The sequence below is a fragment of the Nelusetta ayraudi genome, unplaced genomic scaffold, assembly GCF_046127955.1.
Source record: "Nelusetta ayraudi isolate G7.1 ecotype Tasmania unplaced genomic scaffold, CSIRO-AGI_Nayr_v1 ptg000018l, whole genome shotgun sequence".
NCBI classification, from domain to species: Eukaryota; Metazoa; Chordata; class Actinopteri; order Tetraodontiformes; family Monacanthidae; genus Nelusetta; species Nelusetta ayraudi.
In genome coordinates, this window is record NW_027466068.1 from 4,843,474 (window position 1) to 4,870,967 (window position 27,494).

At 44.4% G+C, this 27,494-nt stretch overlaps 1 protein-coding gene across 1 annotated transcript in view; it reads left to right on the forward strand.

Moving 5' to 3' along the window:
• Positions 1-4,140: 4,140 nt before the first annotated feature.
• LOC142888000 (NLR family CARD domain-containing protein 3-like) overlaps positions 4,141-27,494 on the forward strand; it is a 65,054-nt gene continuing 41,700 nt past the window's right edge. The window contains exon 1 of the mRNA XM_076026007.1: positions 4,141-5,776. Within this exon, the coding sequence (XP_075882122.1) occupies positions 4,176-5,776 (1,601 nt within the window). The 5' untranslated portion in view covers positions 4,141-4,175. The remainder of the gene's footprint in view (positions 5,777-27,494) is intronic.

The following is a 27,494-nucleotide window of genomic DNA, read 5'->3' on the forward strand; positions in this document are numbered from 1 at the left end:
GGGGCGCCAGAGGACTGCAGGGGAGGCGAGCGTGAAAAGTGCGGCATCCTATTGAAAGTGAAGCCAAAGTTGAACGATGAAGCGGCGGGAAAAGCAACAGTGTCCATAGTGATGATGAAAGTCTCTGACTACAGTTGATGTGTTGATGATTTGATTGGAGGAATTGCACCAGCAGCCTCAGAATGAAGACATGAGTTGACTGGAGAACTGGAGGAGCTTTCAATGCATTGAAAAATATGTTGAAAAACACTGCGATATTTATTAGAATGTGTTTCAAAGAGATGGTAAAGCATGCAGATGATAGAATGTGTTGAAAAAAGACATTGAAGATCAAACACAAAGGATTATTAAAATGTTATTGAAATATACACGTTTAAGAACATACACATGTGAAAGATGCTTACAAAAATACACATGTGTACAACATTTATTGTTGAAACCTTTTTTTAATTAACAAAGCAATGAGAATAACAGTAGTAATGGACCTACCTTGACCTCTGACCCTTGACCTTTGACCCTGAGAGAGAGAGATTATTTCAAGTCGAGGCTTTTTAAGGTCAAAGGTGATCAGAGCAATGATACTTCAGCATCAAAGCTTCTCTACAATAAATGCAGCATCCTGAATGCTGCTCATTGAGATGTGTGTGTGTGTGTGTGTGTGTGTGTGTGTGTGTGTGTGTGTGTGTGTGTGTGTGTGTGTGTGTGTGTGTGTGTGTGGCCAGCAGAGGGCAGTGTTACTGCAGCTTGCAGTCATTTGCAGCCATTTTCAAGCAGTGGCTCCAGTGCTTGGATGTTTCCCACAAGCTTCATTTGTCCATCACTACTTTGTCCTGCAGTGTGTTCTGCTCCTTGTGCAGTTTCTGCCACTGTTTTCCTGCCACTGCTTCTGACACAATGTTTGCTGCCCTTGTCTTTTGATGGAGTGAGCATCCTTGAGGACCAGACCATCTTCACCTCTTGCACTCCAACTGCTCCTGGGAGCCACAGCCACACTGGATGCACCCTGGCAGAGAGAGAGGGGCGTGGCTGCACTTCAGCTCAACACAGCGTCATGTGATTTCAGGGAAGTGGGAGCAGAAACACTGATCAGAGAATCTAAGAATCAGAAAATATCCCAAGAGCACCTCAAAGTCCAAGTGCTTCTCCGTCTGGCTGCATGTTGGCTGGAGGCAGCAGCAGCAGCAGGAGTCTTCCTCTCTGTTCACAGAGGGTCGCTCTAGGTGGACACAGGTGGCTTCTTTCACTCTTCTCTCAAACCATCTGTCTTCTGTGTCTAAAATCTGGACCTTTGAGTCTTGGAAGGAGGGGCCTTTGTCCCGGAAATACAGATGAACCGCTGACTCAACAGAGCTGTTGATGACAACACCTGCTTGATCATCAACACCTGATGTTGAAAAATCAACACCTTGCTATTGGTCGGTCCCATCAGCCTTGGCCCCGCCCACACCTCAGAGTTGGAGCATTTCTATCTGGCTGTACCCCAGAGAAACAATGGAAGGCCTCAGATGACTGGAGTATTGATTTGAGAATCCACGTATTGGACGGATCAATATTTTAGTCCTGATCTGCTCAATAGTGTCATTTCCCATCATGCCCCTCTCACCAGTCAAGCCGTCCCGCTGCCAATACTGGTAAAGACACGTCATATAAATTTAAATATTGAAGTTTCACATAAAGTATCCAGTTTTTAACGTAGGATTTTACTTATTTGATCATCCAACAGCATTGTTAGATGGCGAACCAATGGCTTGATACTATAAAAACATCACTTCTGGGGTTGGCCAGCCGGAGGGAACGGTGGTGACGCAACGAGGAAATACACTGAAGGCTAGACCGTCCCCAGTGGTTACCGGGGAGGCGGGGTTTGGTCCGTCCTTCTAGGCTGGGTCCTTGAAGAACGCTTCCTTCAGACGGAGGACACTTGGACTGAAGGGTGCACACCCTGAATTGAGACACAGCACATATGTGACGGAGAGTCTGCTTCTCATCAGCAGTGAATCCATCATCTTCACTCAACAGCAGTGAATGTCTCTGATGATGCGTTCAAGGACTGAAGTGTGAGTGCTGACTTCTGCCGTCTCTTCTTCTCTCCTCACATGGAAGTGATGTGTTCACGTTGAGGGAGGATCACTTGGTCCTGAGGATGGGGGGAGGGCTCTTCCAGAGTGCAGCCAGTAGGGGGCATTAGAGGCTCGGCCTCCTTGTTGTCCTCAGGAGCTGACAGGAAGTGTCACATCCCTCAACAAGTGTCCAGTCTCATCACGTCAGGGAGAAACAGGTGCAGCTCTTCAAAGAGGAAATCACATTTTTCTCACCGTCATCATGGACTGCCAACAAGTGATGGCAACTGTAGTTCTGGAAAGAGCCGCCAGGGGGCGCCCTCGAGTCAAAACTACCTTCTACTGCAGACTTTACAGAGAAATGAACACATGCTGAAAAAATAACACATTGATTAACAGGCAGATATTTCAGACAGGTCACTCTATAATATGTCAATAAGAAACACAATGTGTTCAAATGTGGCCTTGAACCTTCAAACCTTCCTATGACTCGTCGGTCCTCGCAGCTCCCAGTTCTGCCACTGAGGGGCGCTGTTTGACCAGTTTTTGCTTGTTTGGTTTTGTTTGTAGCCACAATGCAAGCATCAGTTGTATCATACTGGGGAGTTGATCTTTCTGCCTGGCAACAAGACATTTCCAGCCAATAGAAAAACTATGTCAACATAATAATACTGCTGAAAATCAATCAATCCTCTCTCTCTCTGCCCCCCCCTCTTTCTCCCACCCACTCTGTCTTCCACCCCCCCTTTGACATGGTCACATTCATCATGTTGAAATGCAGCAAAGCCTTTCTGAGACTGAACTTTATGCAGTGGCAGGAATGTTTGATGCTCTGTCATAAAGTGCAGCTCAACTCCACTGAGATGAATTTCAATCCAAAGTTCAGTGCAATGTGACTCCACTGTCTCTGTCTGCTGAGAAACAAAGGGCCAGTTCCACAGAGCCACTGCTCAACCAGAGCCCACCAGGTGTCAACCACACCAGATAGAAAATATACATTTGATAGATGAATATGTCATCTAATAATATATTAGATGATGTGACAAGACCAGCCTAGAAAACAGCTACAAATCCATGACGGGCGCAACGTGGTGGCTAAAAGACGCCGTCATTAACGGCTGCGCTCCATTCTTTGTGGGTCAAATTCTTTGATTGTGAAGCTGCATGAAGGGATTGAATTTAGAAAAGAGAGCAAAAGACAAGAAGTGATTTGTGAAGAGCCCACTAGGAGGCCAGCAGGCTGTCAGTTAGTGTTGATGGAGACAATGATTCCATCCAACTAATGATGGAGTCAGAAAAACAGCTGACAAGTGATGGACACCAACAACTGATCCACTCACTCAAAGCCAAAGTGTCTCCACAGGAAGACGGAGGGGAGTCCTGGTGGTGAGAAGCAGCAGCTGAAGGAGCTTCTACAGCGGCAGCAGCAGCAGCAGCAGCAGGCCAGGATGAGCTGGACGTCCTCGTTATACAGAAGGTTCATTGGCTCATTCTGGGACCGGTCTGCTCCATCAGGTGAGTCCTCGTGTCTTCAGTGTGGAGCAGCACTGCAACCTGCCAGTCACAGCCAGACTGATCACAGTAAGACTGTCCACCGGCACCTCCTTCACTTCTCCCTCTGAGATCACGTCAGGACCTCCAGTGAGAAGATTCACTGAGGGACGTTGAGAGCAAACAGTCACACAGCAGCTTCACCACAGCAGCTGAAAAGTTGTGGAGAGAAAATGATGCTCACACTGTCACACTGATGTTTTCTTCTCCAACCTTTTCTCTGCTCCAGAGGCTGATGATGGTCTGCAGGAGCTTCTACAGCAGCAGAAGATCAGTCTGGAGAGGAGATGTGAACGTGTGACTGAAGGTGAAGAAGCAGGAAGTCAAACCCTCCTCAACAGCATCTACACTGACCTCTACATCACTGAGGGACTGAGTGAGGAGGTCAACAGAGAGCATGAGGTCAGGCAGCTGGAGACCAACAAGACCAAGAAGACCACAGAGACCAAGAAGACCACAGAGACAAAGAAGACCAAGAAGACCAAGAAGACCAAGAAGACCAAGAGGACCACCAAGACCAAGAAGACCAAGAAGACCAAGAAGACCACCAAGACCTCTGAGACCATGGAGACCAAGAAGACCAAGAAGAGCCTCCACGACCGTCCAATCAGGTGCAGCCAGATCTTTGAAGCCTCACCTGAGCAGCAGGGACTCAGAGTCAGAGTGGTGCTGACCAACGGCGTCGCTGGGGTTGGAAAAACCTTCTCAGTGCAGAAGTTCACTCTGGACTGGGCCCAGGGCCTGGAGAACAAGGACCTTCATCTGGTGCTTCCTCTCTCATTCAGGGAGCTCAACTTGGTCAAAGAGCAGCACGACAGTCTTCTGGAGCTTCTCCATGTTTTTCATCCAACGTTAGAGAAGCTCACAGCAGAGCAGCTGCATGTCTGCAAACTTCTCCTCATCTTGGACGGCCTGGATGAAAGCAGACTGGCTCTGGACTTTGAGAAGAACCAGGTGGTGACTGACGTCACTCAGAAGAAGTCAGTCAGCGTCCTGCTAACAAACCTGATCAGAGGAGATCTGCTTCCCTCGGCTCTGCTGTGCATAACTTCCAGACCTGCAGCAGCCAATCAGATCCCTCCGTCATGTGTGGACTGGCTGACAGAAGTACGAGGCTTCACCGATGACCAGAAGGAGGAGTATTTCAGGAGGAGGTTCAGAGATAGAGGAGATGTGTCCAGCAGGATCATTTCCCACATCAAGGCCTCCAGGAGCCTCCACATCATGTGTGAGATCCCGGTCTTCTGCTGGATCACTGCCACAGTTCTGGAGAGCATGTTGAACTCAGAGCAGAGAGGAGAGCTGCCCAAGACCCTGACTGACATGTACTCACACTTCCTGCTGGTCCAGACCAAGAGGAAGCAGCACAAGTATGGAGGAGGTCCACAGGAGCTGACGGAGGCTGACAGGGAGCTTCTTCTGAAGCTGGGCCAGCTGGCATTTGAACATCTGGAGAGTGGAAACATCATGTTCTACAGTGAAGACCTGGAGAAGTGTGGTCTCAGTGTGACTGACGCCTCTTTGTACTCAGGAGTTTGTACAGAGATCTTCAGAAGAGAGAGTGTGATCTTCCACAAAACCGTCTACTGCTTCGTTCATCTGAGCGTCCAGGAGTTTCTGGCTGCAGTCTTCAGCTTCCACTGTCACACCAACTGGAAGAGGACAGAAGATGGTCACTCTGGAGAATCCCTGGATGAGTTCCTTCAGAAGATGATGAAGAAATCCCTGCAGAGTCCAAACGGTCACCTGGACTTGTTTGTTCGCTTTCTCCATGGACTCAGTCTGGAATCCAACCATAGACTCTTAGGAGGCCTGCTGGGTCTCACTGACAATCATACAGGAACCTTACAGAAGGTCATCAACAACCTGAAGGAGCTGAACACTGGTGATGTTTCTCCTGACAGAAGCATCAACATATTCCACTGTCTGCTGGAGGTGAAGGATCAGTCAGTGCATCAGGAGGTCCAAGAGTTCCTGCAGTCAGAGAACAGATCAGAGAAGGGACTCTCAGCCATCCAGTGTTCAGCTCTGGCCTACATGCTGCAGATGTCAGAGGAGGTTATGGAGGAGTTGGACCCCAGCAAGTACAACACAACCTGGGAGGGAAGATTGAGACTGATTCCAGCTGTGAGGAACTGCAGGAAGGCTGTGATACATTCAGTAAGGTATGTAAACACTGTGTGTGTGTGTGTGTGTGTGTGTGTGTGTGTGTGTGTGTGTGTGTATGTGTGTTGAATTGTGAGTCAATGATGAAGAATAATGTCAAGCATATTTTGTTGAGTTGCACTTCTCTTTTTTTCCTTTTTGATTTTGTCTGACTAATTATTCCAGCTAATCTTATGGACTGTATAGGAGAGGCAAGAATCAGCTTGGGCTTCAGCCTGCTGCTTTTTCCTTCACACAGTTGTTATGTTTTTGTTGTTGTGAGTGTTTATAATGTGCACATTTGTTTGGGAAGCTTCTTTTTCATTGTTGTCAGTTGATTGCACAAGATTGATTGAATTTACACTGTCAACCAAAATCAACTCTTCAATCATTCATGATGAAGATGATGGTGATGGTGGTGATGATGATGTTGATGATGATGATGATGATGATGATGGAGGTGATGATGATGATGATGATGATGATGATGATGATGAGGATGATGGAGGTGGTGATGATGATGGTGGTGATGATGATGATGGTGATGAAGATGATGATGGTGATAATGATGAAGATGATGATGGTGGTGGTGGTGATGATGATGAAGATGATGTGATGAAGATTATGATGATGGTAATGATGATGATGATGATGACGATGATGAGGATGATGGAGGTGGTGATGATGATGGTGGTGATGATGATGATGGTGATGAAGATGATGATGGTGATGAAGATGATGATGGTGATAATGATGAAGATGATGATGGTGGTGGTGGTGATGATGATGATGATGATGAAGATGATGGTGATGAAGATTATGATGATGGTAATGATGATGATGATGGTGATGATGATGGAAGCAGCAACTTCTCATTCTGCTCTCCTTCATTCAGTGTTCAACTCTCAGATCTTCACTGTGCAGTGGTGTCTTCAGCTCTGCAGTCCAGCCCCTCCCACCTCACACTGCTGGACCTGAGCTGGACAATCCTGAAGGATCCTGGAGTGAAGCTGCTCTGTGCTGGACTGCAGAGTCCAAACTGCAGACTGGAAGTTCTCAGGTCAGTTCCTGCTTTCTACTGGTGGACAGTGTGCGTCAGCAGATGACAACTGGTGTGTAACGCTGCTCAGTGTGAAGACTTTGAAGCAGATATTAAAGACTCATCTAGACAAAGTGGATGTTGTTGATATTTTCATGTCAACAATCTGCAGCCAGAAAAGACTTTGGATGGTGGAAGAAAGTGTGGAAAATGTCTCCAGTCACTTGAGAGCTCAATGGAAGTTGTTGATTGGTGATGAAGGTCACATGACTGAGCAGAAGATCCTGTGAAGGCAGATTAATAGTGCAGCAGTATTTCTTCATCTTGTCCTTTGAATGTGTTTGACTTGTAACAAGACTCTGATGACTGAAAACAGCCACAAGCACACAAAGGACTCACTGATTATTTTCCATCTTCACTGCTGATTGGCTGCACACTGACTGACACACTGCTGTTGTTATTGTGTTGACAACCCACTGGCACAATGACTCCTTTGAGGGAATGACTCAGTGATCCCAACAGCCGCACATCTGGATCATCAACAGGGAGGAATGACTCTTAATATGACATTTACACCATGGAAGGAATCAAATATTCATTCTTTATTCAGGTTGGAGAGGTGCAGTTTGTCAAAGCTCAGCTGTGATTGGCTGCTCTCAGCTCTGAAGTCCAACCCCTCCCACCTCAGACTCCTGGACCTGAGTCAGAACCAGCTCCAGGATTCAACAGTGAAGGAGCTGAGTGGATTTCTGCAGAGTCCAGACTGTAAACTGGAGACTCTGAGGTCAGTTCACCCTCTTCACTCTACAACTTCTGTCACTCTTGTTGTTGTTGTCATGATTTTCACTTCACTGCTGTTGGAAATTCAATTTGAAGTCACTGGTTTGTGTTTGAAATGAGTGAAACTGGGTTTAAAGGTCCAGTGTGTAAAATACTGCAATCTAGTGGTCAGATTTCAGATTGCAGCGCTCACTCACTCACCCTCTCTCCCTCCCTCTCTGTTTCTGTCGTGTCAGATTCTGAAGTCCACATTTCACTTTGATGTTCAGAGTGATGACACCCTGGAAAAACTCTCCATCATTTATTCTACATTCAGGTTGGAGAGCTGCAGGTTGTCAGAGCTCAGCTGTGATTGGCTGCTCTCAGCTCTGAAGTCCAACCCCTCCCACCTCAGACACCTGGACCTGAGTCTCAACCAGCTGCAGGATTCAGGAGTGAAGGTGCTGAGTGGTTTTCTGCAGAGTCCAGACTGTAAACTGGAGACTCTGTGGTCAGTTCACCCTCTTCACTCTACAACTTCTATCACTCTTGTTATTGTTGTCATGATTTTCACTTGACTGGGCCCTGTTGCAGGAAACTAGGATGAGGGATTAAGCCGGGATATCTTGGTTATCCTGGATCAATTGATGTTTCATGTGGTTGCACAACAGTGGGATAGGTGGAAGTGAGATATGTTCTGCTAGAAGTTACCATGGAGATTTATTGTGTGGAGTGAGCTGCTCCAGACCAGGCTGAGTTCCAGGATCTATTTCATCCTTGTCTCAGTCAACAGTCACCACCAGTGGAAGGCAGTGCTTCTTCCACTCAACACTGCACATTGTTATCATCTCCAGCCACTGTCATTATTTCAAGCTTTGGAATCATTTCATTTCAATCATGATAAAGAAATGAGTTGAGATCATATTGCAATCATTGGATAATTTCTAACATGACTTCTACTTTGCCATGCATCCTATATAAAAATACACATCCCATAGAAAGATGAAGACACATCAAAGAGTAACATGAGCTTGTTTTTGTGACAGTGGACGGTCCTGTCACTATGCCTCCAATTGATCATGCGCCCTGGCTGCTTGGCCAAGGGAAGATCCCTTATGCTGAATGCTTGGTGCGCATGACTATGACCTGGGAGTCTGGGCTTCCAAGCTCGCGAGCTTTGAAAGTTCGAGAGTCTGGAGACTCATGGAGATGGTAGCTCGATAGAACGGCTCCCGAAAGAACCGAAGAAATCACAGACCTACCCCCATCCAGTTGAGTAATATAATTTCCACATACCACGGTAAACGTACAGAGGGGGTAAGACAACAAACGAAGCCCCTGCTTCTATATAACAATCGGCAAGAGAAAGGAAGTAGTTACAGCTAACTCCGTGAAGCCACGCGCTAACGAAGAAGCGAGGACGAGATGGCTAGCTTAGAAGTGTTACTAGAAGAACTGAGAGGTTTCCGTCAGGAAAACAACAAACAACTGAAGTCTATCAAGGAGGAAATTAATAAAACGAATGCAAGAATCAGCGAAGTGGAGGAGCGGGTGGAGAAAAATGAAGAGAGGACTCTAAACACGGAGGAAGTGTTAACCGGGCTGCTAAAGTTACACGTGAAGCTGGAAGAAAAGCTAACGGACCTAGACAGTCGATCTCGTCGGGAAAATGTCAGGATCTACGGTGTTCCGGAGGGGTCCGAGAAGGACTCGGAGTCGATGACTACATTTGTAGAGACCTTACTGAAAGAGGGGCTCGGTCTGGTCGAGAACGCGGCAGACGTGCGGATAGAAAGAGCACATCGGGCGCTGGGACCGCAACCCCCGAAGAATGTATCACCACGTTCAATACTTGTGAGGTTTTCGAGCTTCAAAATGAAAGAGTCTGTACTGCGCAAGGCTTGGCAACAAAAGGGACTCTTTTGGCGTGAAAAGCGAATAAATCTCGACCACGACTACCCACCAGTCATTCTCAGAAAACGACGAGAGTATACGGAGGTTCGTAGGGCTCTGAAGGAGAACGGGGTCTCGTTCCAGACCCTTTTTCCGGCGAGATTGCGAGTGAGATATGAAGAAGGGCCCAGAACCTACGACAACATAGAGGAGGCTACGGAGGACATGGTCAAAAGAGGTTACAAAGTGAAAGTCATGAGTTCACCTGATTCCCTGAAGGAGCAGATCGAGCGGCTGACCTGGACTAGGACAGGAGGGAGAAGAGAGAAAGGCGCCTCCAGGTCTTCAAGAGAAGTCAACTACAAAGAGAGGCTCCGGGCATTTAGGAGAACATCACCACCAGCTCCTTGAGAACTGAAGGATACCATGTTTTTCCTCTTGAGGTACACTTCTCAGATAGAAATTTCTACATAGGCTAAGTTAAAGATGATAGTTTCACAAAAAGGTTCGTCAGGGTCCATCCGGAACTGTGCTGCTGCCACCTGAAGGGCCCTCACCAATAGATTTGGGAGGACATTCCCTTCCGGGCTGTCACCAAGAAGCTCAACAGGGTCTAGGTTATGGACCCCTGTTTGGAAGCCGAGCTTGTTTTGTTTTGTTTTTTGTTTTTTTGTTTTTTCATTGTGCAGTGAGTATGTATGTTCTTGCTTTATCTGTTCATGTTCTTTTAGTTCTAGTGGGCTTGAGGGGGCTCTCCAATGTGATTGGTGAAATGGAAGACATCACTTAAATGGAAAGAAAACAACTGAAGGTGGTTTCATTCAATATAAATGGGATGCATAATCCGATAAAAAGATGGAAGATTTTATCTAAATTAAAGAAAGAAAAGGTCCAAATAGCTTTTCTGCAGGAAACCCACCTAGACGATTCCGAACATGCCAAGTTGAATAAGATGGGATATAAATATGTGTATTTTTCTTCCCATGCTTCGGGGAGGCGAAGAGGGGTGGCAACTTTAATATCAAGTACCCTGCACTATGAACATATTGCAGAACATAAAGACAAGGAAGGCAGATTTGTTTTGACTACAGGGAAAATTGATGGCGTCCTGATAACTCTTATTAATGTTTATGCTCCACCTGGTAGCGACTGGACCTTCTATAGACACATATTTGAAATGACAGTAACAAAAAGTCAAGGGGTATTGATATATGCCGGGGACTTTAATGTTAGATTAAACCCGAATTTGGATTCGTCTGATGGATAATCTAATACACAAACTATCAGTAAAAGAATCAGAAACATGTTAGAAGAAACTGGATTGGTGGATGTATGGAGAGTTAAAAATCCATGTCGTCGGGATTACACGCATTACTCCACTCCATACAAAGTATACTCACGCATAGATTATTTTTTCATGCTCAAAGATGATATTCATAGGATAGAAAAATGTGAAATCGGCCAGAGCCCTAACTCGGACCACAGTCCAATTTATATGTCTTTTTTTCTGACTAAGAAAAACAGATTCACTCTCTGGAGGTTTAACACAAACTTGCTGAAAAATAAAATTATTAAAAATAATTTGAAAGATGAAATTAAAAGATACTTGGATGAAAACGACAATGAAGAGGTGGGGCCAATTATACTCTGGGATGCGTTAAAGTCGGTGATCAGGGGTAAAATAATAGCGATCTCCTCAAACGAAAAGAAAATGAGATTACAAAAACAATACAAACTGGAGGAGGAGTTAAGGAAACTCCAACAGGAGCATTCTAAAACCTTCCGGGAGGTAACAAATATTAAAATCAAGGAAGTGAAAAGAGAATTGGATGAGTTAAACACACTAGAGATACAAAAGAAACTTCTCCTTACAAGACAAAAATATTATGAAGGGGGGGGAGAAATCGCTCAAGCTCTTAGCATTTAAATTACGAAAACAACAGTCAAATAGAACTATTTATAAAATACGAAACACAAATACAAATGGTGTTGAGACAGGACTGGGAAATATTCATAAATGTTTTAAAAACTTTTATCAGACCTTATATTCCCAACCCAAATTAAACAACGATCATCAGATAGACATCTTTCTTTCCCACCTGACTCTCCCTACAGTCACGAGTGAACAAAATAAAAAATTAATATCGGAGATAACCGACGAAGAACTACGAGCAGTTATTGGAAAGTTAAAAGGAGGAAAATCCCCAGGAATGGATGGTTTTACCTCCGAGTGGTATAAAGAAATGCAAGATCAGTTAATCCCTACTTTATTGAGAGCGTTTAACTGCGTTTTGAAAGAGAAAATAATCCCTCCTTCATGGAGAGACGCAATAATATCAGTAATTCCTAAGGAGGGGAAGGATAAATTGGATTGTGGTAACTACCGTCCAGTGAGTGTGTTAAATATTGATTATAAATTATTTACTGCCAGATTTTCACAGAGGCTTGAAAAGATTTTACCCGACATAATACATAAGGACCAGACGGGTTTTATCAAACACAGAATGACTCAGGACAACACCAGAAAAACATTTCACATCTTGAATCACGTAGAACAAAACAAAATAGAAACTGCAATGCTGAGTTTGGACGCAGAAAAGGCATTTGACTCGGTCAGATGGTCATTTCTGTATAAAGTGTTGCATAAATTTGGATTCCACCAGTCCTTAATTGATGTATTGGCGGCATTGTACGAGAAACCATCAGCTAAGATAAAAATTAACGGAGATCTATCGGAATCATTTATTTTGGAAAGAGGTACGAGGCAGGGGTGTTGTATTTCACCTCTCCTCTTCGCCCTTTTTATAGAGCCTTTGAGCCAATGGATAAGGCAGAGGCCTGACATAACAGGAGTTGCGATGGCCTCTGGTGAACAAAAGCTATCCCTGTTCGCTGATGATTTAATACTAACTATAACAAATCCAACTAAAACTATACCCATATTAATGGAGATGATTGCGGAATATGGTTCATTGTCGGGTTACAAGATTAAGATCAACAAGACTCAGGTTTTAACACTGAATTATGTCCCTCCAAACAAAATTAAGAGTTTGTATAGATGGAATTGGGAGGCGGATTCCATAAAATATTTGGGGGGTTTTCTAACAAAAGAATTTTCCAGGACTTTCGATGCCAACTATGGCCCCCTACCATCAAGACTAAAAATAGACATACAGAGATGGAATGTGATCCCTTTTTTCAATTTACACTCCAGAGTTGAGTCAGTCCACGCTTGTTATATCTATTTCAGTGCTTACCTATCTTGATTCCAGAGAAACAATTTACAGAGTGGGACAGATTAATATCACAATATATCTGGCAAGGGAAAAAGGCCAGAATAAGGTACAGAACACTGCAGTTGAAGAAAGAGAAAGGGGGGTTGGGTCTTCCCAACCTACAGGAATATTATCTTGCAGCTCAACTGAAACCATTAATCTATCTATGCTGTCCACAATACAATGCAGGATGAAAAGACATAGAGAGTTCCTCAGTGGAAGGTGTACCTCTCTTATCGATGTTGATGGACAAAGAACTACAAGATGATTTGATGATACCGCATGACTCGATGTTATACACAATGCTAAACTCTTGGAGAAGAATAGTGAAAATTTGCCATTTAGGTAACCAGATCAAAATGTTCAAGTGGTGCGCTTTTGACTCGGCTTTTAAACCAAACAAGAATGACGGGAGATTCAAGGGATGGATCTCAAAAGGATTAACCACCTATTACATTTATCAAGAGGGGGGTGTTTCAGAGTTTTGAAGAACTTCAAAGGTCAAATGGGTTGGAGAAGGATGACTTCTTCAGATATCTGCAGGTTAGGTCTTACTATAATCATAATCTACAAGAAACTTGGGAAACAGCTGGACCAGGATTCTTAGAAGTGCTTTTGTCATTGTTGAAATCAGGTTCCTGTACTAAAGTTGTCTCCAAGTTATACAATGGTATTCAGCTGTTCAAACAAGTTGACACAGACTACATAAGGAATAAATGGCAAAAAGAAGGAAATTTAATTATTTCAGTTGAAAGCTGGGAAAAGATTCACAAATTTCAATGGACGACCTCAAGCTCCAATTCATGGAGGGAATTCTGTTGGAAGAACATTGTTAAGTTTTTTGTAACCCCTGCCCAGAAAAAACATCACAGCAACAGTGCAACCTGCTGGAGACAATGTAAGACAGACAAGGCAAATCATTACCATATCTTCTGGGGTTGTCCGGTGATCAAACCATTCTGGGATCAACTGTGCATGCACTTAAATAACATTTTTGTTGAGAAAATTCCTTGTAAATGTGAAGTCCTGTACTTAGGAGACATCTCATGGGATAACTGGAATTTGTCAGATAAAAAACTCATGGCAATGCTTCTGGCAGCAAGCAAAAAAACTATCACGAGAAAATGGTTGAGGACTGAAGCACCTACAATTGATGAATGGATTGATATTGTTCAGAATATTTACATTCTAGAGAAATTGTCATTCTGTCTTAAAGGTTAAAGAGACTCCTTTTTCAGGATATGGACAAAATGGACGGAATATATAAAAGCTGTAATTTCTGTAAACTGAATTTGACTGCTCTGTAAAATCATTGTCATGATACACACTGCTAGACTGGTTCATGAGATGATACACATTTTACTGTGTTTTTTTTTTTGTTAGTTTTTTTTTTCTTTCTTTTTTATGTTAAAAGGAATGGAGTATTATTAGCAATTATATTTTCATATCCACACTTGATGTGGACTTTATATTGTACGCAAGAGAAATGTCTGTACACTTGCTTCTCCAAATAAACAATAAATTACAAAAAAAAAGAAAGTTCGAGAGTCTGAATCCCCGTCCCAGGCGCAAATCCTCATGGAGGCTTATGAGGAGGTCAAAGATGGCCAATCCGTTAATCCCAGCTCCATAACCGGGGTCTATGGAAGGAAGCCGCGTGCATGGCGCACTGATCCAGGATAGCTTTCACCTGGCTTGATGAATCCGTGTCTTCTCATCCTGGATGGCTTTTAGTGCGACCCATGAAGCCTGGACACACGTGTTGTGGATTGGTTGAACGCTGAAGGCTTAGTGACTCATCTTGGATGACGCAATCCTACTTTGGTGCAAGGGGGCCCAGACAGCAACATCATCAAGAGCCAGTAATGGACTCCACAGTGCAGCACTCGTTCGCTCACCCTCCCTCTCCCATTTTATTCTGTAGAGTCAGATTCTGAAGTCGACATTTCACTTTGATTTTCAGAGTGATGACACCCTGGAAAAACTCTCCATCATTATAAACTCTCCATCATTTATTCTACATTCAGGCTGGAGAGGTGCAGGTTGTCAGAGCTCAGCTGTGATTGGCTGCTCTCAGCTCTGAAGTCCAACCCCTCCCACCTCAGACACCTGGACCTGAGTGACAACCAGCTGCAGGATTCAGGAGTGAAGGAGCTGAGTGGTTTTCTGCAGAGTCCAGACTGTAAACTGGAGACTCTGAGGTCAGTTCACCCTCTTCACTTTACAACTTCTATCACTCTTGTTATTGTTGTCATGATTTTCACTTCACTGCTGTTGGAAATTCAATTTCCAGTCACTGGTTTGTGTTTGAAATGAGTGAAACTGGGTTTGAAGGTCCAGTATGTAAAATCCTGCCATCTAGTGCCATCAGATTGCAGTGCTTACTTGCTGACGCTCCCTCTCCCCTTCTTGCCAGTGAACTACGGTAGCCTTCCAGCATCATAAAGGATGTGGTTGACAGCAAAGGTGTCTAGTTCTCTGTATAATGATAAAGTTCCATCAACACAAATATTACAACCATCTATTAGCATCACAATCAGTCATAGTCACAGCAGACAGTCCAGTGCTAGCATGATTTTCAGCTAGCGCTAGCATTAGCCACCTGTATGAGCACTTAGATACTGTAGATAGATCCAGCTGGACTCAGCAGAAGGTCAAGGGTCAATGCAGGTTCTATCATCTCAGTCAGTTCAGTATTGATGAGCAAGATGCAGAAAAGATTCCACTGCATTTCAGTCACTTAATAACCATTTGTTCTCAGCACTTGCTTTATTAGAGGATTCCAGCCTCCAACCATCAATATGAAACTGTCTCTCAAACTCATCTTCCCAACCAGCCGCCTACAAACATGGCGGTGCAAGATGGCCACGACCTTTGACCTTCTGTCTGTTTCTAGAAAGAAGCATTCTAATGGCAGGAAAAGCAGAGGACTTTTATTTTCTACTAATCAAAGACTTCAAACTATATTGACGGTTGTATATGAAGCTTTCAGCAATAAATCTGCACTGATTTTACACACTGAACCTTTGAGGCAAAATGAATCAATGAATTCCAACATTGTTAACAGCTGATCAGTGGTCACATGACTAAACAGGTTGATATAAAATATTTTATTGTGGTGATTCATTATTTCAGTATTATTGTTGTGCTTCTGATTGGTTTAATGGACATTACAGTGTTATAGACATTCATATTTTTAATTTCATATAGTGATGAAAACTCCACTCACTCCATCATTTATTCTCTATTCAGGTTGGAGTTGTGCAGTTTGTCAAAGCTCAGCTGTGATTGGCTGCTCTCAGCTCTGAAGTCCAACCCCTCCCACCTCAGACTCCTGGACCTGAGTTGGAACCAGCTGCAGGATTCAGGAGTGAAGGTGCTGAGTGGTTTTCTGCAGAGTCCAGACTGTAAACTGGAGGTTCTGAGGTCAGTACTGGTTTGGAACCAGTGGATGATGGTTTCAGCACCAAACACACTTCATCACACATGTTGAATAAACATTGAACTGAAGGTTGATTCATATCAAAATGACATCCAGAAATAGGAAAACTTAATTCTGTTCATCAGTGGTCATGTGACCAAACATCATTTCAACACACATTAGTTTTGGACTGAGGATTTAATTTCAAGGTGACATTTTCTGTAGTGTCAGATTCTGAAGTCGACATTTCACTTTGATTTTCAGAGTGATGACACCCTGGAAAAACTCTCCATCATTATAAACTCTCCATCATTTATTCTCTATTCAGGTTGATTGACTGCAGTTTGTCAGAGGTCAGTTGTGATTGGCTGCTCTCAGCTCTGAAGTCCAACCCCTCCCACCTCAGAGAGCTGGACCTGAGGTTGAACAACCTGAAGGCTTCATCAGTGAAGCCACTAATGGATCTTGTCCACAGCAGAGACTATCAACTGCAGACTGTGAGGTCAGTACTGGTTTGGAAGCAGTGGATGATGGTTCCAGCACTAAAGCCAGTTGATCCCACAGCAGAGGTCCAGTGTTCCCAGTCACAGTGTGAGAGGAGGATGGTGTCGTCCAGCTGCTCCTCATTCATCCAACATCTGCTGCCAAACTGCTTCTTCTCTCAGTTCACCCCTCAATTATTGATCAGTTCATCTTCATCAGGCCTCAGTATCAGTTCAAACACTCCATGGTCACATGACCTTCATATGTTCCACACTTGACATGTGACTGAGAGTCTGCTTCTTCTCACCAGTCACTCCATCATCTCCATCAACTCTGTGATGATGCGTTCAAGGACCGTGAGTCCTGACTCCTGCTGTCTCTTCTTATCTTTGCAGGTGGTGGTGAGGATGAGGAGAGTGAAGAGGAGAGCTCCATCTACTGGTGGCTGACAGAACTACAACCAATGGAGCCAAACAGCAAGCTGCACGCACCAACACTGTGTGGGCGTGTCACGACCTTTGACCCCAGTGCAGCCTGGTGGCTGGCGGACTGCTTCTCCCTACAAGCTGCTGTGGTTACGGGGAGAGACGTCCCAGAAGCCACTGGTGGAGCTGAATCCTCAGTGGAAGAAGCAGGACTTGGAGCAGCTGCTCAGTGAAGGCAGCAGCAACACAACCACTGCTTCTGCTCTCATCATCCACGGCTGGAACATCTCAGCATGAAGGTTCCACACATCAACAACACACTGCTCTGCTCTCACTTCAGACTTCTATAACATCTTCATTTTGGAGGTGAAAAATACTTTTCAAGAGACTTTATTTCTGCTGCAGGTGGGAGAGGTATTGAGGGAGGATGAGGAGGAGAGTGAAGAGGAGAGCTCCATCTAGTGGTGGCTGACAGAACTGCGTTTCACAACCTTTGACCCCAGTGGAGCCTGGTGGCTGGCAGACTGCTTCTCCCTACACGTTGCTGTGGTTACTGGGAGAGACGTCCCAGAAGCCACTGGTGGACCTTGCAGTGCCACATATGGACTCTTGGATTGTTCTTGGCCTTCCAGTGAAGCACTGCGTGAGCACTGGAGGTCAACCATGACTGATAGAGGTCAAAGGTCAGAGGTTTGACCAATTACAAAGACCATAATTAATTAGATTATTTTCTTTAATGGAGTCCCAGCACTAATAAATATATATTTGTATGCGTACCCATATAAGTCCATCAATGTTTAATGCACCTTTTTTCTTGAGCAGTATCTTTAAATCTCCACCTGCTTGTGTTTGCATGTTTAGGTAGATTAATGTGTATGTAGATCTATGTTAGTAGCTTCAATGTGCTGTGAAATGTGGCATCTTCACCAACACTTGTATCATTTGACTCAGGTGTCTCAGTGTTTGCAGAGTCATTGCAATAAAGCGCTCAACACCCTGGTGGTTCTGGATTGTTCTCGGGGGTTCTAAGAGCTAAACACCCTGGTGGTTCTGGATTGTTCTAGGGGGTTCTAAGAGCTAAACACCCTGGTGGTTCTGGGTGGTTCTGGATGGTTCTAGGAGCTTCTAGGGTGTTCTAAGAGCTAAACACCCTGGTGGTTCTGGATGGTTGTAGGAGGTTCTAGGAGGTTCTAAGAGCTAAACACCCTGGTGGTTCTGGGTGGTTCTAGTACAGACATGGGCAAACCCCGTCCTAATAGAGTTGCCGTATGTGACGTCATTGGCAGTCGCCTCTGTCCGGTGGGCGACTGCCAATGACATCACATACGGCAACTCTATTAGGCCAAACTACATCGGTTGATTAAGGTTATCTTTTTTTTTTCTGTCAATCCCTGGTGTATTTACGGTACTTTGTTTGTATTAATGTTGTATACACAAAATTCTCTCTCTCTCTCTCTCTCTCTCTCTCTCTCTCTCTCTCTCTCTCTCTCTATGTATTGTTGGATCAGATTTCCTTGTGCCGTGCTGCTGATCCGCGTGTTGGTTGAATGAAGAGTCACAGGAGAAGAATGCCAATTTAAATATGTCTTTAGTAAAGAAATCAATTGAGGGTACAACTATACAGAGCTCTGGGCCCAGTTCAGAACCCTAGCAACACCAAAGTATTGTCAGGGCATGAAGTCTGACTGCTCTCTGTCCCTTGACCCAGTCCTTTTATACAGAAAGAAAACATGCAAACACTCCCAGGTGTTGTCCTCGTCTGACTGGCTGCCTGGTCTCCAGACCCAAGCCTCATTGGATGTTGGGGCAGCCTTTGATCCAAGTCTCTGATTACTGAGTGCAACAGGAAACAAGTCCTTATTTGGCAGGGAGCCAAATGATCCATCATTGGTTCCAGCATGACCTGTTGAAATAATACAGTGCACAACATGCCTGAGGTCACAGGCTCCTCCCCCCCGTGCCTCCGATGGATCATGAGTTCTCCCCCCTGTAAATGACCGGGTTATAAAGTCTTATGGTGGTCGCAAAGTCAGTTAGCTCTCTGTCCATCCTCTGGTCCCCCATGGTCACCCTCTGCTCCCCCAGGGTGATCCGGTCCCCCAGGGTCACCCTCTGGTCACCCACTGGTCCCCCAGGGTCACCCTCTGGTCTCCAGGGTCACCCTCTGCTCCCCCAGGGTCACCAGTTAGTGAGGGATGTTCTTCCCTTTGTTCCTTCTTGAGCTCTTTGTGTGACTCCTGCAACAATGCCTTTTCTCTATGAGTAGGTCAGCCAAATGATTAAACAGCTTTATATTAATAATCATGTTATTATAAACAAACATCTAAACTAATTATATTATTCAACACTAACATCTAAACTAAATATATGATTCCAACAGTATAGATATACATACAAGGTAAATCAAAATACAGTGACGAATGTATGTATTCAACACACACTATCTATCACCGGCGAAATAGCGTTTTGACCGCCATCTATCCATATATCACGTTCGACCGCGATGTAGAGGTCTGTCCCAATGGAGTTGCCCCCCCCCGTCAACATAACTTCGGTGGCCCGCCGACTCGATGCAGGTCTGTCATGTCACCCCTGTTCTCGTAGCTCAACACCCTGGTGGGGCTTCACAGACACTGACTTGGTTCCATTGACATTACAGCAACACGTTTTCTCCATGATATCCCAGGATACATTGTCTCCTCCTATGAGGTGGCTCACCAAAACACTGCATCCATCTGCTGCTGCTCCGCTACCCCCCACCCCCTCTGTCTAGTAAAGCCTTCTCGTGTGTCACAGTTCCACTCATAGCAAGGCTCCATCAGGGTTAGGTAAAAACAAACCCAGTGTTTGAACAAACTGAGTGGAGCTCAGCAGTGACAAGGTCACCACTGTCCTTTGTCAAGGCCAACGTTGAGCCTCCTACTCCCCCTACAGCCACAAGGATCTAGGACTTCCTCTGGAAACACACCAGGACAAACAGCCCACATCAGAAAAACACATTTCAGTCCATAAAATGTGTGTATTTATTGATCTATTTGTAGTAGTTGATAATAGTTGATACAACTCACTGCTGACAAGGTTTACACAACACAACAAACCGTTGAGTTCAAAACCCAAAGAATAATTGTGTACTTTTCACACACATCCCCGCGCCATGTTCACTGGTCAGTGAACGGGTCACGTGACCCCGTACGTCACCAGCAGTCCATGGCTGTGTCTCAGTTCAGGCGCTGCATCCTTGGAAGGCTGCAATTTGAAAGGAAGTTGCGTCACCGCACTGCGCTGAAGGCTCCTCCCAATTCCCAATAGTCAGAACGACGCTCCAAATGCTCCCTACTGTTAGCACCAAGGCTACACTACTACTATCCTTCACCTCCTTCTGTATCCCAGGATGCTTTGCGTGCTGCTGCTGCAAAGCATCCTGGGATCCTGGGAAGTCAGCTGAAATTAGCGCCATTAGCGCAAAGACACCGCGTATAAATTTAAGTATTGAAATTTCACATCAAATCTTCAGTTTTTAACGCAGGGTTTTTACTGATTTGAACATCCAACCAACCAATGGTGAGCTTGATGCTATGAAAACCACACTCCGGGGTTGGCCAGCAGGAGGGAACGGCGGTGACGCAACCAGGAAGTACGCCCAAGGCTAGACCGTCCCGTGAGGTTACCGGGGAGGCGGGGTTTGGGTCGGTCCTTCTGGGCCGGGTCCTTGGGAGGACGCTTCCTTCAGACGGAGGACGCTTCATTCAGACGGAGGACGCATCCTTCGGACGGAGGACGCTTCCTTCGGACGGAGGACGCTTCCTTCAGACAATGGAGGCTTCCTTCCAAGGATGCAGACCCTGGATTGAGACTTAGTCCATGAACTGCTAGTATGTTTTTCTAGATATACAGCGCTTACTGTCTAGGTGGGAACAACTGGCTCTGTGTGTGTGTGTGTGTGTGTGTGTGTGTGTGTGTGTGTGTGTGAGACGGGCACTAGTAGACAGAGTGTGCGGTCCTCTGGGACGTGGTCCTGCTGCTCTGGCTGCTGAGGCTCATGTGCTTGTGGAGGCACGGCAGCTTCCTGGCCAGCAGCTTTCTCAAGTGGCTCTGGAACTTCTTGCCCACAAACGTGTAAAACACGGGACTGACGCAACAGTACACGTAGGCCACGTTCTGCGTCACGTACAGCGCATAGTCCGTGGCCTCCGAGGCGGCACACGATGAGCCGCCCCCCCCGGCTGGGGCCGGAGAGCTCGAGGGCGCGCAGGAAGACTATCACGTTGTAGGACGTCCAGCAGAGGAAAAAGGTGAAAACGGTGACAAAGATGAGCTTGACGGTGCGGCACTTGTTCTTCAGCCGAGTGGACAGGACGCGGACGGTGATGCCGGTGTAGCAGTACATCACCATGAAGAGCGGGAGCAGAAGAAGAGCAGGAACTGCTGGTAGCACGGTGCTCTCGGGGTACCCGGCCTCCTCGCACATCAGCCCGTCGAACGGACTCTCCCACACCGTCTGCAGGACAAACTCCTTGGCGCTGGCCGCCACGCTGACCAGCCAGACCGTCAGCGTTCCCGCCACGGCGTTCGCCCTCCTCCTGCTCTTGGCGGCCGGGACCGCGTGCACCACGGTCAGGTAGCAGAAGCCAACAGAGTAGGCGCCGCTGACCAGCTTGCACAGCGCCTCGCCGAAGATCCACTCCGAGAGGTGGTAGGTGGCCCAGAAGGGGAGGCTGGAGGTGAAGAGGACATTGGACAGGACCAGGTTCAGGAGGAAGACGTTGGTGGCGGTGTTGAGCTTCTCGTACTTGTAGATGACAAAGAGCACCAAGCCGTTGCCGAGGTAGCTGAGCAGGAAGTTGACGTAGTAGAAGACTGGGATGATCCTGGCGCCAAAGTGGTTGACGCCGGTCCTGGGACACAGCTGGACCGGGTCGCTGACCACGTAACCCGGCTCAGAGGTGTTGGCGGTGTCGTTGAGAAGCTGCTGGAAGAGCAAGTACTCGTCGTCGTACTCCTCGTAGTCCATGACCCGTACCGGACCTGTGGAAGACACATTACAGACGGTAAGTCTCAGTGGATACATATATATATATATGTATACATATATATATATGTATATATATATGTATATATATATATATATATGTATATATATATATATATGTATATATATATATATATATATATATATGTATATATATCTGCAATTCATATTTTAACGGTTTATATAGACCCCTCAGGCTCCATTCAAAATGGGGGTTATTGTAGGAGAGTTGCAGTCAACTGAGATTTGGAGAGAGTTTGGATTACTAGATTTTGGATCGTGTTTATAGTTTGGAGTGTTTGAGACTAGATAGCGTTTAGTTTGGAGATAGTTTTGAGAGCTTAGGGAGAGAGTGAGGAGAGGAGAGGTGATAGGATGGAGCCCCCTGTCCTGTACATTAATGTCCATGTTACACAAGCATCTATGCCAGGTGTGCCCATTACGTCCATCACGATCTACTGGTCAATTGCGAAGGGAGTTTGGGTCGATCGCATGGAGAGAGAGAGTGAGTGTGAGAGAGAGAGAGAGAGAGAGAGAGAGAGAGAGATCCGCGTCAATTACAGCAGGTAGAATCGTTCAGGCAGGATTAGAAAACACGGTGGATCTGGTTGATTTTGGTCATAATGTACGATGTGCTGGATTTTGTTCTTATATGTGCTGTGCTTTACATTCATTCATTCATTCATTCATTTTCCATACCCGCTTAGTCCCGAACTCAGGGTCACGGGAGTCTGCTGGAGCCTCTCCCAGCTGTCTTGGGGCGAAGGCAGGGGACACCCTGGACAAGGGTGTCCAGGGTAAATGTGACGTATCGGCTTCGGCACTATTCAGATCAAATAAAGACCAGACAGGGACAGGAAAAAGAGTTTCGCTGTTGTTTTACACGCAAAACTACCGGGGTTGTCGCGTGAGCTTGCAATCCTGGCGTAAACTGATGGAGACGCCTCGCTCGGAAAATGCGCTTCAAAATGCGCACGCACTGCAGACGCGCCGAAGATCCTGGGAGATGCTGCTGGCAAAACGTCTGCATCACACACACACACACACACACACACACACACACACACACACACACACACACACACACCAATTATCCCTAACCTATGCGCTGGAAAACACAAAACTATACAGCAAAACATCTTAACGTAAACACACTTTTATTGATAAAATCAAACATAGGCAGATATAACCTAAACAATTTTAAACCATGAATTTTCTGTGCAATGATGAGCATAAATGCACATGGGAACATGTTGACCCATTTAATCCTCTTTCTTTCTTTATCATTGGACTACAAATATATTTCTGAATGAATATGTTTTCCTGTTTTATCGGAAGTGGATCTTTTTGACTTGCTCATTTTAAAAGTAGCTTGCATGTTGAAAAAGTGTGAGCACCCCTGATCTATGCCCTTTTCCAAGTCCCACAATCACTTTCACTGTCATCTGCCTGATTACACCCATGCCATTTTCAGAAGAAAATTGCACAAACAGAATACATTCAAAAAATGTATCATACACATAGTTATCAAGTCAAGTTATTTATTTATTGTCATTGTTGAACAAAGTTAACAACAAAATTTGTTTGGAGCATCCCCATAACCACTGGCATCAGTACCCATAAAAATAATCATAAATAAGTGAGAAAAAAAAACAAAAATATATATATATATATAATTTATGTACAGAAATGATTTGGTCATTCATTTTTTGCAATTCATAGTCATTCCCAACAGACATAACAGACACAAAAATTCAATGCATCACACGTGGTTCAGACACAGCTTGCCTGTGATTGTACATTTGGCCAGTAGGTGGTTTCGTGTGCACATGAAGCTTCGAACCAGTTGGCTCAAGTGGTTCAATGCCACATGAGGCTTCACCTCACCATCACTACAGTCACTGCATCCTGAATCAGTCACACTCAAAGTCGCACACCACCTCTGCTTTGTTCTGGACTGTGGAATGGGCAATATTAATTTAATCTAATTACATTCTGTTTTATTACTTTATGTCTATTTTAATGCTCTTTATTGGTGCTGAATGGAAGTGTGGTTGTTGTTTTATGAGCTAATGGATAGACAAATGGCCTATAACATAAGACGCTTAAATGAAGTGAATAGGATATGTCCACAATGTCAAGAAAGGAAGCAGGGTGTCTTTAAAATCAATAACATTTGAATAAGTATTAAAAGTTTAGTTGATGTTATACTTGTATTGACATTATGAGTAATTTATACAACTTTTCCCAGGAACTTTTCCCAATGATGAGGTTGAGGGCCCATCATCTGCAATTCAGCATTCTGCAGGTAGTCAACACCAAAACAAGCGTATTCAGCTGTCATAATCCTGTTTGTAAATAATACATATAAACTGTGTACTTGTAATATAAGTCAAACTTTGGTAACTTGAATATAATTCTCACAAAGGGATTTTTCATGTGTATGCACTTTGTACCTGTTATGAATTAAAAAAAAAAAAAACATTCATAACTAAACTCAGTTGTTGGTTTCCATCTCTATAAGTTAACAAAGATACATAGATACCTATGAAACACTTGTTTATCTTGCTGAAACTAATACTAGGTTACTAGTACTAGATACACCAGTATACTCTCCCGGAGCACAGATCAACCCACTCAAACAAACAAAAAGCATTTTACTCAGTCAGATAAGATTACTAAATGCTGGATGATACACTGTTTTGTGCATTATTTGGGTAAATAAAATAGTTCTATTATTCATACCTCCGCCTACCATTTATTATTACCTAAGGCATAGGGCATTTAAAAAAACAAAACAAATGTCATTCCGGTGTGCCACCCGTCTGTGCCCCGAGCTTGCCCCCCCAAGAAAAAAATTCTAGGACCGCCCCTGTTTCCAACACTGTGGATGCTCGGTTGTTTATTGCAGCAGACAGATAAACAATTAAACGGCTAAAGCCATCTATTCCACCGTGAATGACAAATCTCCAGCTTTTGGTAAAAAAGGGAGAGAAGATGGAAAGAGAAATCTAAAATATATAAGGCATCAGATAGCTAATTGAAAAAGGTTCATGCACAGCTTATTTGACACAAAAAAGGTATGGTACAAAGGTGAAAAGATTTGGAGTGGGTAGAAAATCTCAATGTTTCATTTGTTCAAGTATTTAAAAACAGTTTTGAAAAATACCGTATTAATTTGTGGTTTCCATCTATGTGCCACAGTGTGCGATTGGCCAAGGCTCGCACTTCAGTCCCAATTGGGTCCACTCTTCTTAAGGAATCACGTACTCTTTGAACTACAACAACAGCAAAAAAAAAAGAAAGACAAACTACATAAAACATTAAAGGCACAAATCCGTGTTAACACAGATAATGCTGACAAAAGGTATGATTTCATTTATTAAATACCCCCCCTTTCTTTTTTTAAATATACCGCCATTCTTTTTTTAATCATCCATGTAAGCACTTTTAGCTACATTTTGTACGGAAAGCGTTATACAAATAAAGCTAATTATATTTGTTTGTTTTGGTTAAACTGATGCACAATACAGATTACTGAATACATTCATGTGGGGATCAACTTCATATCAAACTTACTTTGCACTCGTAATCCCCTGGCATGAAGGAATGCTCTCATCATTCTGTACCCTGTGTTTGGGTGACTGAGTTGGATTTCTGCAATGACGGCATCCAGCTCTTCATCACAAAGCGCTGAATACATGTCCGACATTCTAAACAAACAAAGAATAATTCCTGAAATTTTACTTGGCAAGAGCCAAAACATATATGATTAAAAGCGTCCATTTTCACTGCAACCATTTTGACGTGTATTTGTTGTATCATTAGTGTTATTAGGTACAAGTGTTGCTGCGTTCATTGCAAGGTTAACGTCATTTGCGTCAATAGATATGGAAAACAACTACACTTAAGTTTAAAAGAAATGTGCACGTTTTGTAAATGGCAATTTCTTAATATTATTATTATTATTATTATTATTATTATTATTATTATTATTATTATTATTATTATTATCATTATTATTAGTGTTCTGTTAAGGTGAAACAACAAAGAAGCCTTTAAGTCTAAATTGTTTAATAAATAGGTTAAGAGCAGTTGGTGTAAGTATGAAAGTCATTTCATTTATTTGTTGCGTTAAGAGAAGCATTTATAGAGCGTCGTTGCCACCTACTGGCATCTTTCGGTAGTATTTCTGTTGTAATTTTGAAGCGAACTTTATACCGGAAGTAAGACACGGGAAACACACTGCCAGCGTTTTCTGATGAGCACCCGTTCCTGTAAACCAGTGTTTGTGTGTCACGAGATATTGTCAGGTGTGCCGTGGGAAATTATCCCATTTGTGTGCCTGTGCAGTCTTGCGCCTGGCAGAGTAATCATGTAGTACTCTTCCATACCAGTAGGTGGCAGCAGCAGGTAGCTAATTGCCTTGCGCTTGGAGACAAGGAGAGAACAATTCTGGGAAAAACCGGACGGGTGGCAACACTACGCTGAACTTGTGGCTAAATCAAAAAAGTCCCACACTGTGGCAGAGCAATTAATACTTCCCGCCTGCAAAGCCATTGTAAATGAGACGCTCGGACCCGAAGCGGCTAAAGAAATAGCCAAAGTCCCTCTCTCAGATAACACAATCTCCAGACGTATTAATGAGATGTCTGCAGACATCGAAAGTGTGGTTTTGGAGAAGATCCCTATCAGTAAGAAATTTGCCTTGCAACTTGATGAGTCTACTGATATAAGTGTTGTTGCAGATTCTGAAGTCGACATTTCACTTTGATTTTCAGAGTGATGACACCCTGGAAAAACTCTCCATCATTATAAACTCTCCATCATTTATTCTCTATTCAGGTTGGAGTATTGCAGGTTGTCAAAGCTCAGCTGTGATTGGCTGCTCTCAGCTCTGAAGTCCAACCCCTCCCACCTCAGACACCTGGACCTGGATGGGAACCAGCTGCAGGATTCAGGAGTGAAGCCACTAATGGATCTTGTCCACAGCAGAGACTATCAACTGGAGAGTGTGAGGTCAGTACTGGTTTGGAACCATTGGATGATGGTTCCAGCACCAAAGCCAGTTGATCCCACAGCAGAGGTCCAGTGTTCCCAGTCACAGTGTGAGAGGAGGATGGTGACGTCCAGCTGCTCCTCATTCATCCAACATCTGCTGCCAAACTGCTTCTTCTCTCAGTTCACCACCCAATTATTGATCAGTTCATCTTCATCAGGCCTCAGTATCAGTCCAACACTCCATGGTCACATGACCTTCACATGTTCCACACTAGACATGTAACTGAGAGTCTGCTTCTTCTCACCAGTCACTCCACCATCTCCATCAACAGTCAGCGTCTCTGTGATGATGCGTTCAAGGACCGTGAGTCCTGACTCCTGCTGTCTCTTCTTCTCTCTACAGGTGGAGGTGA